The 14616-nt window shown below is 34.2% G+C and overlaps 1 protein-coding gene across 11 annotated transcripts in view; it reads right to left on the reverse strand.

Annotated features, from left to right (window-relative positions):
- Positions 1-14616, reverse strand: part of MYCBP2 (MYC binding protein 2) — a 248084-nt gene that overhangs the window by 72326 nt on the left and 161142 nt on the right. For all 11 annotated transcript variants that reach the window (XM_033105219.1, XM_033105215.1, XM_033105218.1 and 8 more), the window contains 5 exons: positions 13908-13963; positions 10762-10877; positions 8637-8734; positions 7832-7948; positions 6993-7133 (listed from right to left, as the gene is read on the reverse strand). In XM_033105219.1, the coding sequence (XP_032961110.1) occupies positions 6993-7133; positions 7832-7948; positions 8637-8734; positions 10762-10877; positions 13908-13963 (528 nt within the window). The remainder of the gene's footprint in view (positions 1-6992; positions 7134-7831; positions 7949-8636; positions 8735-10761; positions 10878-13907; positions 13964-14616) is intronic.

Here is a 14616-nt window from a genome sequence, read left to right on the forward strand (position 1 = left end):
TAATATGAACACCACTATATGTATACGTATTTGTGTATACACACACACACACACACACACATATTTACACAAATCTAAATCATTTTATTCTAAAAGATTATTTTAAAGGCAAAAATATTCTGGCAAGAAAATTAGGAATTAAAGCATATTAAAAACCTAACTAGACTAATGAACATCAAATTGCAACTCTAAGCTGATAATTTTTCAAGGCACAGAAGAGAGTAAATAAGTGAATAATTTTCATGGTGAAAATACATGACTAAAGATGCCAAATGCTCATGTAAAAAAAACAATGCTAATTCTTCCACTGTGCTAGATAAGCACAGAGTTTAGAATTGCCGTTTTTAATGTGGAAAAGGCAAAATATCCTGGAAAATTAAACACAGCATATATGAGTATACAAACCATTACAATGTTATTTTAATTGCCTAAATCTCATTCTGATTACAAAACTTAAACAGCAAGCTCAAGTGTGAAATGAAGCTTTTGATAACCATTTGGACAGCACGCTTTCAAACGGTGCATTAAGTAAATATTAGTAATTACTAGGATTCCAACACAGGTTATGTCTACACACACACACACACACACACACACACACACTTGTTAACAAAACCAAGAAATTTGGGGCATGTTGAAGCTGTGACTACCAGGCATCAGTAGATATTTCAAAAGAATGAAACTGGACATAAAATGCAAGAAAACACTTTCTAATGTTACCAATTACCCTGGGTAATGCTGTAAAAGAGACTGCCAAATTACATTTCCCCTTCCTCTCTCCTTCAAATCTTCGGGATCTCTCAAAATTCAGAAAAATCAACCTAGTTTCTATATGTGAACACCAATCAGCCCAAGTAGGTGAGAAGTGGTTTGTATAAATGTATTGAGATGTTCGGAAACCCAAGTTGCTTCTGCAAGAATTCAGACAATATGGGCATTATAAAGATAATCTGACAAACACTTCAAATGAGGTGCTATCTACTTTCCTTGATAGAAACTTTCTCTACTATTTAGCCTCCTTCACAATGTTGGAAGAACTCATTTTTGACAAAGTATCCACAGAATGGTGCCTCTAAGTTTCAAATCACTGATATCTCCCATTCTAGAAGTAAACTTGTTTTTAAGATCTATTCTAGGCAGTCAAATGTCTCTCATGTCATGTGCATAACTAATTCTCTTTTTTACTTGTAATTTTCCCTGATATATGAAATATCCTTCTAGCTTACATTCTGTAGTTTCCAAATCTTTAGAATTTTAATTTTCAATCAACATTCCCCAGGGATGCCCTCTCAGGCTGACTCATGTCACCTTTAACATCTATCATGGTATTCATACTCATTCAACCATTAAGGCTATGAATACTCATATTTATTTAATTTGGGAGAACTAGCCAAAGTAATAGGATTTTTATAGGTATATTTATTCCTTTATAACTTTATTGATCCTTATCTCTCCATTAGACTAAAGTAGACTAAACATAAAAGCATGGGCTTTAATCACATCAACTGGAGTTCCAGAACCAGCTCTATTAGTTTCTACTTGTGATCTTGGAAGAGTAGCTATCTTTTGTCATTAGAAAAATAAGAATGATAAAATACTTAAAATCACAGGGTAACACAGAATTAAGTGACAGAATTAAGGTAAGGAGCATATATATGTGCTTAGGAATTATTTTAAGAAGCATGATCATACCAAATGCCAGGAATTAAAATTTAGTATTCGACAAATGTGAAAGCCTACTGTAGGCAAAAAGTAATACTTAACACTTCAAAAAAAAAACAAATATGAGTAAGAAGGGATCCTTAATGAGTCCTTATCCTTAAGGAGCTTAACAACAGAAATAAGAGGTATTTAAATACAAATTGGCTGAAGGCAAGAAAAACAACTACACATTATGGGTAGTTGGAGAAAGAAATAAGCCTTTTCCATTTTTACAGACAAAGTGCTACCTGAGAAGGGAGAGAAAAACCTAATTGCCCCAGTACTTACATGCATTTTATTCCCAATTCTTTGCTTCATTCATATCAACTATTTATCAGTCCCATAACTTGTGACAGTTAATACTCTATTTAGAAATTCATTCCCATCAAATATATGGAGATAGAAAGAGAACTGACTCTGCGTAGTGAACATACAATGTGATACATAGATGATGTATTACTAAGTTGTACACCTGAAATCTATGTAACTTTACTAAAAATGTCACTCCAATAAACTTTAATTAAAAAAAAAAGAAACAGAAAGAAAGTTCTTCCCTTTTTCCCTGCAACTTTTCTTCAAGGCCTCCTTCAATGTCACCTCCTGAGTGAAGCCATTTTACAACTTATCACAATGCAACTTAATTATTTGAATATATCAATAGCATGTCTATCACATTATATAGTGAGTACCTCAAGAGCAAGAACTGCACTCCATCTTATTTATTTTGTATCCCTCCTCTCTGTCTCTCCACCCAATATCTATTTCCCAGCTTAGTATTTGGTACAGAATAAGGACTCAATAAACATTTGTTACATGAACAATTATATAGCTACAGCATTACTAGGAAGTACAGAAGAGAAAAACGTCATGAGAAGTTTTTGAATGTGGTCAACTAGGAAAATATGAGAAAAATTAGGGAAAAAAATAGAAGCAAAAACATTCTAGATAAATGAAACAACATACAGATTGTAAGACGTAAAATTGAACACAGTGTTCTAAAAAGGGCAGTAAGTTCTACTAGACCATGAGCACCTAACAAAAAAGGAATTGCATCCTGCATATTTATCCCTATTCTTCCCATTAACTAAAAAACTATTTTTAAAAATACAGTCGTAATATGAATGTCTAATTCTATTTAATCTCTACACTACAGCATTACTAAAGTGCCAAAACAGAGTTAAAGTCCCATTTGATATAAGTTAGGATGTCATTATTTCTTAGCAATGATATTTAATGGAACTATTGCTCGCTCTGCAGGCCAAAATTTAGCTAAATACATATTTACAGTGAAAACAAGTGTTCTATAATATGAATAAATAAACAAGATGGTGCAACAAAAATCACTTTAAAATTTATTCTAAATAAAATTTATGGAAATATTTTTTAAGTAGTTCATCAAATATTTAGTCAGAGTTTACATTTCCAACCCCCACCCCTACTCTTCCCAACAGTTGACTTGAGTCAGGATAGAAATAAGGTACACACACTGATGTGAATGTAAAATTGTCTTTACTTGAAAAGGTTGAAGAGGTAGATGTAAAAATATATGAAGGCAAATTTTTGGTACTTGTGCATCTTAAGTTAGCGTCATTAATCCTTGGTTATTTCTAATTTTATTTCAAATTTCCATTTTCTTTATTTAGTTGATTTATTCACAAAGGACTGAAGTAAAAGGGAGAATATTTGTAGTGTTTTTTCCAGTACTAAATGTAGTAAGAGATGCAAAGGAAGAAGTAGCGAGATGCATTTATTTAACTGTATGTATTAGTTCCTTTAGGGGATAAGATGGAATTATTATTCCCACTATGGAGTATCATTGTTCCCTGTATGTCCGATCTTGTTTAGCCCTCCAGAGTAAGGTACTCATTAAAAACTTACTGATAGTGGAAGTAGCCAGCCCCTGTCCCTATAGACAAAACCTTGGAAAACTAGCCTGTTCTTACGGTGTTTCCCCAAAAATAAGACCTAGCCGGACAATCAGATCTAATGCGTCTTTTGGAGCAAAAATTAATAGAAGAGCCAGTCTTATTTTACTATAATATAAGACCAGGTATAATGTAATGTAATGTAATGTAATATAATATAATATAATATAATATAATATAATATAATATAATATAATATAATACCAGGTCTTCTATTAATTTTTGCTCCAAAAAAAGCATTAGAGCTGATTGTCAGACTAGGTCTTAACTTCGGAGAAACAGGGTACCTATGTCAGGTTCTGACTCTGTGTGGGTACTCATCTAACATTGTATTGAAGCAACTTTACATCAGATCTGTTTGGAGCCATAGACTAGCTAATTTTGCTACACCATATCCCCCGTCATTGAGTCACCACATAAAATATAAACCCTTATTGCATATACCTGTTCTCTTTTTATACCCAAACTGCTCTACGCTTCTCCCTGATCCAACATCAAACTATCCCCATTCGTCCCATGACTTTATATTGTGTATCTAATGGGACCGTCCTCCAACTATTTCTTCCTGTCCATGTAGATAGTCAGGCAACTGCCTGGCCTTTTAGTTCTTAGACGTGGGCAGTTCTAACGACTCTTACTTCAACTTCAGCTACCCTTTCATATTAATGGCCCACGTCATTCAATAAAAAGCTCTTACTATGAAATCAAATTCAAACATTCTACTTTATCACACAAACTGCCTATATCCTTCCAGCTGTTTAACTACAGTGCGCTCACTATTTGTTATAGGATTTTATTAAGTCCTCCAAGTCCCTTGGGCCCTGCATTTGTCCTTTCACATTCTAACTTAGGCCAGATCCCAGCTGGTGATCTCAATTGCTTTTCCATTAGCATCTGGAAATCCTTTTTGCCCCTATTTTTCTGTCAAAGCAGCCTGGAAAATTCCAGTTAATGCTGTAATCTGCTTTCTTAGCTCCCTTAATTCTAGGCACTTAGGGTATGTCGGAGGAAGGGTAACCAGAATGGATCCATCCAATGGCTTCACTGAGTAGTTAGTGGCTCAATAATCCCCAAACAAGTAGTTTTACATCAGATCCCTCTTCTATTTCAGTCAACATTATTCCAAATTTTTGCGACATTTCTAAACCCTCTAATTTACCTAATTTGTTTCAATCTCAGCTGATGGCTTTCCTCTCTTCTATTTTATGGAAATATCATGGTCTCCTTCAACCTCTTCCCTTCCTCCCTCCATCCCTAAAAACTTATGTACTGCCAGACATCCCCCTTCCCCCTTCACAGAAACCACTCTTCAAATATGGCCGTAGATCCATTTTCTCCTCCTTTTTCAGACCTCAGATTTTTTTGATTTTTTTTTATCTACATCTGTAATTTATCCTTTTTCTACTGTTGTCTTTCCTTTAATTTACAAAAATCTCAATCACTACCATCCTTAAAGGAACCAGAAAAACCTCAGTGCTCTTAATGACACAACTCTGAGTTATTTACATTAAAATAGAACTCATGTCATTCTTAAACATAAAGAAAGGCTAGAAAATACCAAAAGTCACTTACTTCATTTTACTTTCTCTCTCTAATATTCTGCATCTAGATTTTTCAAGTAAGTCAGTGACAACCTCCTCATTCACATTCTAGTGCAAACCCATCAACAAGCATCTATATGGTTCGCTCTTGTTAGCTTCCCCCCACCTTTGTTACTGCCCTTCTCTCGCCTCAAGAAGACAGTCTACTACACACTGGCTCTTAGACGGGGTATAACCGCATCAAATAACAGCACCAAGGTTCCAAAATGAAAGCATGGGATGTAGAACTTCCACACACAGCACTTCTTGCTCTGCCTTTCTACTTTTGTTCATCTGTCTATCTTCCTCTCTCAAAAGCATCTCCTCAAACGAACAAACAAAGGAATTAGAAAAAAAAATTTGGAATGGGTGAGGGTAGTAAAGATAATATAATGCCTTACTAGGAACTTAAAATATACAAAAGTATAAATTGGTGAAAATTTCAAAAATAAACTGTAAACAAAAGAAATAAAATGGCTATTAAGGTTATGTCCTTTAAAATATAACTTTCATAATCCTGAGGAATATTTGGTTACTATAATTGAAAAATGGTCTCAAACCATTTAAGGCCAACTTTTTAGCCACATACAATAGATAATTATCATCTCTCTTCCAGAGTAGTACCTCTTTTCTACAGGGTCAATTTCCTTTTCATTTTTACCTACAGATACAAATCTGAGGAAAATTTAAGAAGATCTGGTTTATTTAAAATTTTACATTTTAATTATAGATTTGTCATTAGTTTAATCTCAGTAAAGCAGTAGTAGGCCAACATTCTCCAAACTTTTTCATTACACATTAGTAAAAAATATATATGGGTATATCTCTCCCCACTGTACTATTATAAAACATATACAAAAGAATATAAAAAACAATGAGATCAAGAAATATAAATAGAAGTTCCCTTATTTCCTTTCCCAAAGAATCATCTTATATAACCACCCCTTTGGAGAATATTATTCTGGATTGTCAAGGAGAAAAATAACATATTGAATTGTTTGATGTAATAAGCTAACTTTATGCACTGATTTTTAAGAAATTCAGCTGTTTAAAATACTAAGGTTTTCTTAAAAGAAAATTTTAAGTGTTATTTATTATCAGTGGCATAAGGAGTGATGACAAAAATGAAAAATTATATACTTTTCTGTTTAAATTATAAAAAGAGTGTCGGTTACTATCAGATTTAGTCATGTAGCCATCTTGTGAACGCTGGCTCTAAGGATTCCACTGCATTTGTCAAAGAGGATCAACGAATGCTCTCAGAGAGGAGGATTTAGCTTCAACTAGAACACTACAGCAACAAAAGTTTAAAAATTCATCTTATTTTAATACAATAGTATTACAAGTCACAAAAGAAAAGATTCGAGCTTATACACAACACAGAGAATTAGTTACAAAATACAAACATAAAAAACAAATATGTTATACATGTTTTTGAATGTATGATAATACTGAATTCACAAGTTTTAGCATGGAATTCATTCCAAACAGTGACTGAAAAAGGAAAACAAATATGCAACCACTCTCATTCCTTACCTCTTTGAAAGGAACTCAGTTGACCTAGTTTTAATTTACTACTTTCTGTCTATGATGGATCATAATAAGTATTGAGATCCTTAACCTTGCCAAACTTCATTACACAGAAGCGCGCAAGAATTCAAGCACTTTTAAAGTAAAAGCTATTTAGTTGTGGTTTACCTCAGAACTGAGAAGCCTTAATTAAAGAAAGCCCTGTGATGAGGACAGAGTGTTCCTATAATGCTTTTGAAAACCTCCTTTTACTTACGTCAACAGGGACCAGAAGACTCTTGCCAAGATGCTGATTAAAAGAGAGGCACCAGGCTTCAGTGTAACCATTCATGTTAGGAACATACTTCTTTATTGTCTCATCATTCAGTCTCAGCCACACACCATCATCATTGTGGATCTATGGGAAATAAGCAACAAAAACAACCATGCCCTCCTGTACCTCCTATGAGGCTAGCAAAGGCTGGAAGGCTACAAAGTAAATAATGGTGCACATGGAGATGAAGCATCTAATTTTCCACAGAAGGTAAGTAAGAGAATCGTTAAGGAAAAAAGCAGCGAGGTATGCCAAGCAATATGATAATTCACATGGTGAGATTGTAAAAATGGTACCACTTAGGAGTAAAAGCTCAAAGAAAACACACTTTAAGACAGTATAAACATAAAATCGGATGGTTCCCAAAAGAACATAAGTTTTCCTTCCCCTCAATTTAGATTTTAATAATCAGAAGTTACTTGGTTGTATTATTAGAACAATATACTATCTACATTAAAGCAATATAGTAAACACATTTAAAAACAAACAGAAAATTCAAGAAACACTGTACCCATTTTCACTCTGTACTTGTACAGGTTCTGACTACTACGTTAACTGAGTTCCTTTCATGTTAAAAATATAATTTTAGTTACTTTTTTATTGATAAAGAAAAGTAAATGAAATGTCTGAAACACAACGAACACATTTTGCCAAACAATTTTCCAAACGCTGCCCAAACTGCTTAAAATAAATTCTAATAGAAAATTTAGTAACATTATTGTGCAAACAATATAAAAACGTTCCGTCCAAAATTTATTCCCAGGTGTTTCTTTAAAAATTACCTCATCAATAAAAGTGATGGTTCCATTGACTTTCACAACGCCTATCTGCTCACTCTGAAGGGAAGGGTGGCTTCGGATACGGAGCCCTGCACTGTCCTTGGCCACAAATTTTCGAACCTGAGAAAGGCAAAAACAGATAGGGAAAATCATGGAACAGAGATCTTATAAAGTAACAAGAGATACAATTAAACAAATTTGAAAGTATTATTAACTCTGAGAAAGTTTCCATAACTTCTTGTAACTACTTTTCTGTGGTTTATTTATAACAACAGAACTTTTATAAGTATTAAAATGTGCATTACTGAAAAAAATTATAAAATTATTAATATATATTTATAATTTTGAAGATATAATAAAAAGGAGAAAAGAGCTACTTTTTTCTTTTTAGAAAGGCATAATATATATTCTTTACCAATGTCTCCTTTTTAATAAGTAGTTTACCAAAATTCCTCTACTTACGCTGAGGAAATTAATTTTTCTTAGCAGCACAGGATACTTTAATCTTACAGACTTTATACGCTTAATTTCAGTAGTCTTTGTTAGTTGTAAGTTATCAATAATAGAAAGTACACAAGGCCTATAAATTACTACAGCATTATACAAAGAAACCAAAAAGTACAGGTCCGACAATTTTGAAATGATTAGAATTTCCATGAACTTCTCTTCAAATTTATATAGGGATATTTAGAATTCAAATACTGAAACCAAGTACAGTATCAGAGGTTTGATGGCCACCTTGAAACATCAATGAAGAAAACTTATAAATCTCTGACAGATTAGGGCTCTGATTTCATCCTCCCCTAACCTTGTTTGGTTGAGGTTCAGTCTTTGGTTTGACCAGCTGAGTTCCCGGTGGTATCATCCCTTTGGGTGGGTCCTTTACTTTCACTTCTAGGCCAGCATCTGTAAGAAAAGGAAGGGAACTGTAACATTTGAGAATACAAGAGCCTTAAGCCTAACCGTATACACATTCACAAGTGATTTGAAACAACTAACACAAATATCTGAATTCTGCCCTTTCAAGGGGATTGATATTTACAGCTAAAAAAAAGAAATATTAGAGAAATGGCCCTGGGATTCCAAATGGGTGTCTTAGGGGTTCAAGGAAAAGAGAAGGGGCTCACATTCTTTAGCTGGAACATATGAAATCATACCAAAACAATAATAAAAAAGAAACACTCATGTGGTGATTAAACATTAGCTCACAACATCAGATCAGAGTACCACTTGTCTGTACCAGTCATCTCTATGACTAACAGGCAGCACGACATAGTGGTTAAAAGCTGGGGTTCTCCCGTGAGATTGTCTGTCTTGTTTGCTCCCACATTTGCCACTATTTGACTCTCTGTGCCTCAATTTTTTCATCTACAAAATGGGAATGGGAATACCACCTATCTCACTAGGCTGTTGTGAGAATGAAATGATTTAAAATATACAAAGTGCACATAAAACAATGTTGGACATATTATTAAGTGCTCAATAAATGTTAGCTATTATAATCACAATTATTCTAATGAATTATTATCTGTCCTTGCCTGTGGTCAAGCAAGGTCCCAGCCTACTGAGAGTTTGGTCACCTTGGGAGAAAGTTGACTTAGAAATAGAAAGGTAGGAAAGAAAATGGATGATTCCAAGTAAGTATGAATCCTTTTCTTTCATTTCATTAGGGAAAAAACAAATATAAGTGGATTTTTTAATCTACTTTGTATCAGTTTCCTTCATCTCACTATTAGTGACGATGAAGTCATTCGTGACTATTTCCACTTCCTTCGGAATTCCTGTAATTTGTACCTCTTGAGTGTTGTTACTTATATTCTACTTTACTTGATTTTGTTTGCCTGTTTTATCTTGCAGACATCAGTAAATTGTTAACACTTGCTCACCCAAAACAATGTTGGAATTGTCTCACCCAAAACAATGTTTTGCTCAGAACCAACAACAGTCTTCTGAACTAAAGGGTTTACCGATATGCTCAAATAAAGGAGTGTGTAGCAAAGGCTGAGGATAAAGGTTTCTGGAGTAGTATAGATGAATATGATATACCTGATTTTCTATAGTTACATTAATGTATATTCTATACACTTACATCAATGTAAAGTACCTCTGCGCTTTCATTGTAAAAACAAACTACATATACCAGTTACCCAAAGGTATTTAAGTGGACTATTAATCAGTATTACTTTTATCTCTACCCTGTCTCCCTTTTCCCCAGATGCAAGGGTCTCATGTTAGATTAAACAAGCCAAGATTCTTAAATTTAGGACTTCTCAGAATCCCTACTATGTTAATGTAAATTGTATGAATGTCTAAGATGAGACTACAAAATACTAGCTTTTCTAAATTTTCCTGATCATAGGAACCCTTTTTCTTCAGGAGCATCAGGAAAGATAGTATCAAAAGAAATTTATATCGATACACTTATTAGAATTTTCTTGTTCTACTGTTGTCCTATTTTATATATATAGTTTTAAAATAAATTAAAAGAAAAAGATCAATGCCCAAAGGAAAAGCAATATAGGTTTCAAAGTTAGTGGTGGATAAAGAAAATTCATTCATTCAAGTACTGAGCTAGGCTGAGAGATCCAAAGATGAATGAATAAGATGGTCTCTGCTCACAGCCAGGAAAGGAAGACAGATATACCATGCGGCGAAGATGAGGTGTGCACACAGTTATACAGCAACATGGAGATCATACCTGACCAGTCACATCAGGGAATGGAGAGAAGGACTTAAGAGGGCTATAATGACACCATAAATTATTACAAAATTTTAAGACCTTGTGAATGACTAAATCAGTACTCATTGTAAAAGAGGAAATGAAGCCCCAAATAAGTGATGAAACCTGTCCATGTCTATGATACAAGTTAAAGGGCAAACTACAACAGAGAGATGATTTTGATTCTAGTTCTTACAACTTCAAAAAAAAATACCTATTTCAATGCCATCAATGGTAACATGAATAGTGTAGAGTCCAATAGCCCCTGGAGTCCAATTTGCACAGTAAGTGCCATCGTTATTGACACGGATCAGCATATTCTCACTGGGTCTGAAAAGAAATAAAATGAACATTAGAAAATTTACTTTTGGTTAAACAGCTGACAACATCATTAAGACATATAAGCAAACATTTAATTTCTGACTCTATTATTTCAATGAATGGCAATCCTACTGCCCTGTATAGTATGCTTTCCTACTCTCCAAGATGAATCAATTTCATTTTTTCTTCCTCGGTTTAAACCTCTGTCAACCCTCTTCCTCACTCTCAGCTGACCATGACATCACTTTCTTCAGTAAGAAAAAGAAGCAAGAGCTACAACTCCAAGTTGCAATCAGATTAATAAACCGACTTTCCTCGACCATCATTCTGTCTGTGCAAGCCCCTCTGTCTGTGCTGTGAATCTCATTTCCTCAGCAGTTCCGTGATGCCAGACTGTACTCTCACTCATCGTCAATTTCTCCCACTTTACTGGATCATTTCTATTTCTATTTCATCTCTGTACAAACTTTAAAACCTCCCACCTAAACACCTCCTCTTGACATTACAGCCCTTTCAAAAAAGGTCTCATATCTCTTTTCCCATTTATATCAAAACGTATCTAAATAATTGTCTATAATCACCCTCCCCATTTCCTCATTAACGATTCTCTTCCACAACTTATCCTAACTAGCTTTTGGTCCCAACACTTCATTGCAATTGCTTATGTCAAAGTCATTGATGACTATCACATCCCCAAATTTAATGGTCAGTTCTCCATCCTTAGCAACCTCTCAGTAACGCTTGGTCGTCAGCAGCTCCTCCCTTCTTGAAATGCCTTCTTTCTGCTTTTGCAACATTCTCCTGGTTTCCCTCTAATCTCACTGGTCACTCTTTCTCAGTGTTTTGTTGGCTTTCTCCCTGCTGACTAACCTTTAACTATGGAATGCCCCAGGATTTGGGTCTAGGCCTTCTTTTTTCTTTGAGTAGCAGTTCTCTAGCTGATCATTTATCTATTCCTCTGTTTTAAATACTATCTCATATAGATGACTCCAAAATTTATTTCTTCCCTGAATTTCAAACTGTATTTCCAGTTGCCCTGGAAATACCACTACTTAGATAACTAAGAGGCACCCTGGCATCTCAACTGTAATATATCTAAAGAAGAACTCTTATTTTTCTCTCACCCTAACACCCAGCAAAACAAAACAAAACAACAATAACAACAACAACAAAAACACGTGCTCATTTTTCAGGCTTATTGATCCTCGTAAAAATCATGACAACTTAGACCAGGGGTCAGCAGCATTTTTCTGTAATACTTTAGTCTGTCACAAGTGTTACATTGCAGCGGGAAAGAACCCACAGACAACAGATAAGCTGATGAGCAAGGCTGTTTTCTAATACAACTTTATTTACAGAAACAGGCCGGATTTGTCCTGCAGGCCAAAGTTGGCCAACCCGTGTACTGCTATATACTCTATACTGCTAATGAAGCTGAAGGAATCTACAATCATTCTTGACTCTTCTCTTTCCTTCACCTCCTATTTCCATTCTAGCAGCAAGGCTGTTGGCTTTACCTTCTAAGTACTCGTATAGCCTCAATCCATCCACTTCCTCACTTCCACTGCGTCCTTCCATTCCTAGTCCAAGCCACTTATAGTCCAAACTCATCTCTCTGGTCCTACTCTTGCTCCCCTACAATTCGTACTCCAGAGAATATCCAGAGTGATCTTTTAAAAATGTAAATCATATCTCACTCCCCTGCTCAAAACCCTCTAACTAAAGATGCTTAGAAGAAAATTCAAACTCCTTAAAACAGCGGACAAGTCCCTTTATAATATGGCCGTCATATACTTCTCTGTTGTCATCTTTGATCATTTCCTGGACTCTTGCTTACTAGTCTCCAGCCCCTCATACTTCTGTTCCTCAACACATCAAAAGCTCCATCCGCCCCTGATTTTCTCTGCCTAGAATGAGCTTTCCCCACTCTATCACTATCAAGTAACCATATTTTTTATTATTATTATTATTATTATTTTGTTTACTTATTTATAGCTTGTTTCTCCACAGGAATATAAATGCCATGAGAACCAGCACCTTGTCTTGTTCATACAGGTATCCCAGAGCCTGTACCAATGTCTTCCATGGAGTAGATGCTTAATAGTGTTTGATGAATGAATAAACGTGTTTACTTAGATAAGAGACCATTTTAATTAGGTTTAAAATGCCCAATGAATATGAAAACCTGTTTAATGGTAAATGGCCAATTTGTTCTTATTTAACATGCTATACATCTAAACAGTTCATATTTATTTTATAAAATCATATGTTTCCACTGTATAGACATTTTGTAACTAAAATTAAGCCAGAGACAAAATGCTACTTCCCTATTTCTAGACAGTCGCAAAACTTGGATATTGTGACAGAAACCTCACTAGACTACGCCTTAAAACTTTACTTTGCATACATGTCAACATAAAGTCATACTAACCTGCTAATTTCTAGTAAGTCATGTGATACATGCTATAATAAAATGTGTAAGTAATTATGCTTTCTAAGATTCACTTTGGAACTTTTTCTAAATTCTATGGAGGTGGTCTCTCGAAAGTATAATCCATCTAATAATTTTTTTCAAGCATTATTTTAGAAAGTACTTCTCCTAACCAGCAAATAAAATTGTAAGTCAAAAAATCTTAATTCTGGAATTAACAGAATTACTCAGGGGCTGAAAAATTAAGTCCTCATAAAATTAAGATCTCATAACTGAAATTGCTCTGCAACTCATTAGGTAAAGGAAGCAAAAACAGAAAAAACAAGCTAATCAACCCTAAACAGGCCAATTTATATATTTTGGATACTAGTTATTTTTTTCCTACTACCTTAGTAGTATGAAATATATTGGCAGTATTACAGTGAATATAAATACATTCTACCTGAAAATCTACACTTTATAAAATTTGTGGTAAATCTCTACTGGGAATTTAAAAAAATGCTACATAATATTTATTTCTGGAAAACAAAGTTGAAATGAAGGATGATTTTAATTGCAAGCAGTTGACAACACAAGTTTTGAATATACTTTGAGGAAATGATCCTTACCTCTTAGGAGTTGGTGATGCAAAACGCAGTTCTTCAAATGAGTAATTTTCGTAAACCTTTAAGAAAGACACCAGTGAGAATCACAAAATCTTTACAAACATTCTTGATTAATGCAGTGATAGAATATTCAATAAATGGTCCTAAGACAAATGGTTATCCATATAGGAGAAAAAAAATTACATCACATCATTTACAAAAAATAAATTCTAGGTGTGTTAAAGACCCAAATGTAACAAACAACACCATCAACAAATTTAGAAGAAATCTGAGTCCACTAAAAACTTATAAATTTCTCCAAAACAAAGACACTTATAAAACGTCAAAGATAAGCTTTCATCTGGGAGAAGAGGATTTGTAATTTACATAACCAAAATGGGAAATGAATCCATAATACATAAAGAATAATCAATACAAAAGAGAGAAACAATGCAGAAGTGAATAAAGACAAGTCACTGAAGAAGAAATCTGAAAGATCAATAAACATTTGAAAAGTTATTCAACTAGACTGAGAATCAAGAAAATGCAAATTAAAACAACAACAAAAGTGCTGATGAGAACATTAAGTATCTAGCACTTTGAAACACTGCTGGTGCGAGTATAAGTTTTGGCAATATTTAACATAGTCAAATACATGCATTCCAGCAATTCCACTTCTAGATACATATCTTGGAGAAAAAAATTCTTGCTCACGTACAAAAGGAGACATATA

This window comes from Rhinolophus ferrumequinum, chromosome 4 (assembly GCF_004115265.2).
Source record: "Rhinolophus ferrumequinum isolate MPI-CBG mRhiFer1 chromosome 4, mRhiFer1_v1.p, whole genome shotgun sequence".
NCBI classification, from domain to species: Eukaryota; Metazoa; Chordata; class Mammalia; order Chiroptera; family Rhinolophidae; genus Rhinolophus; species Rhinolophus ferrumequinum.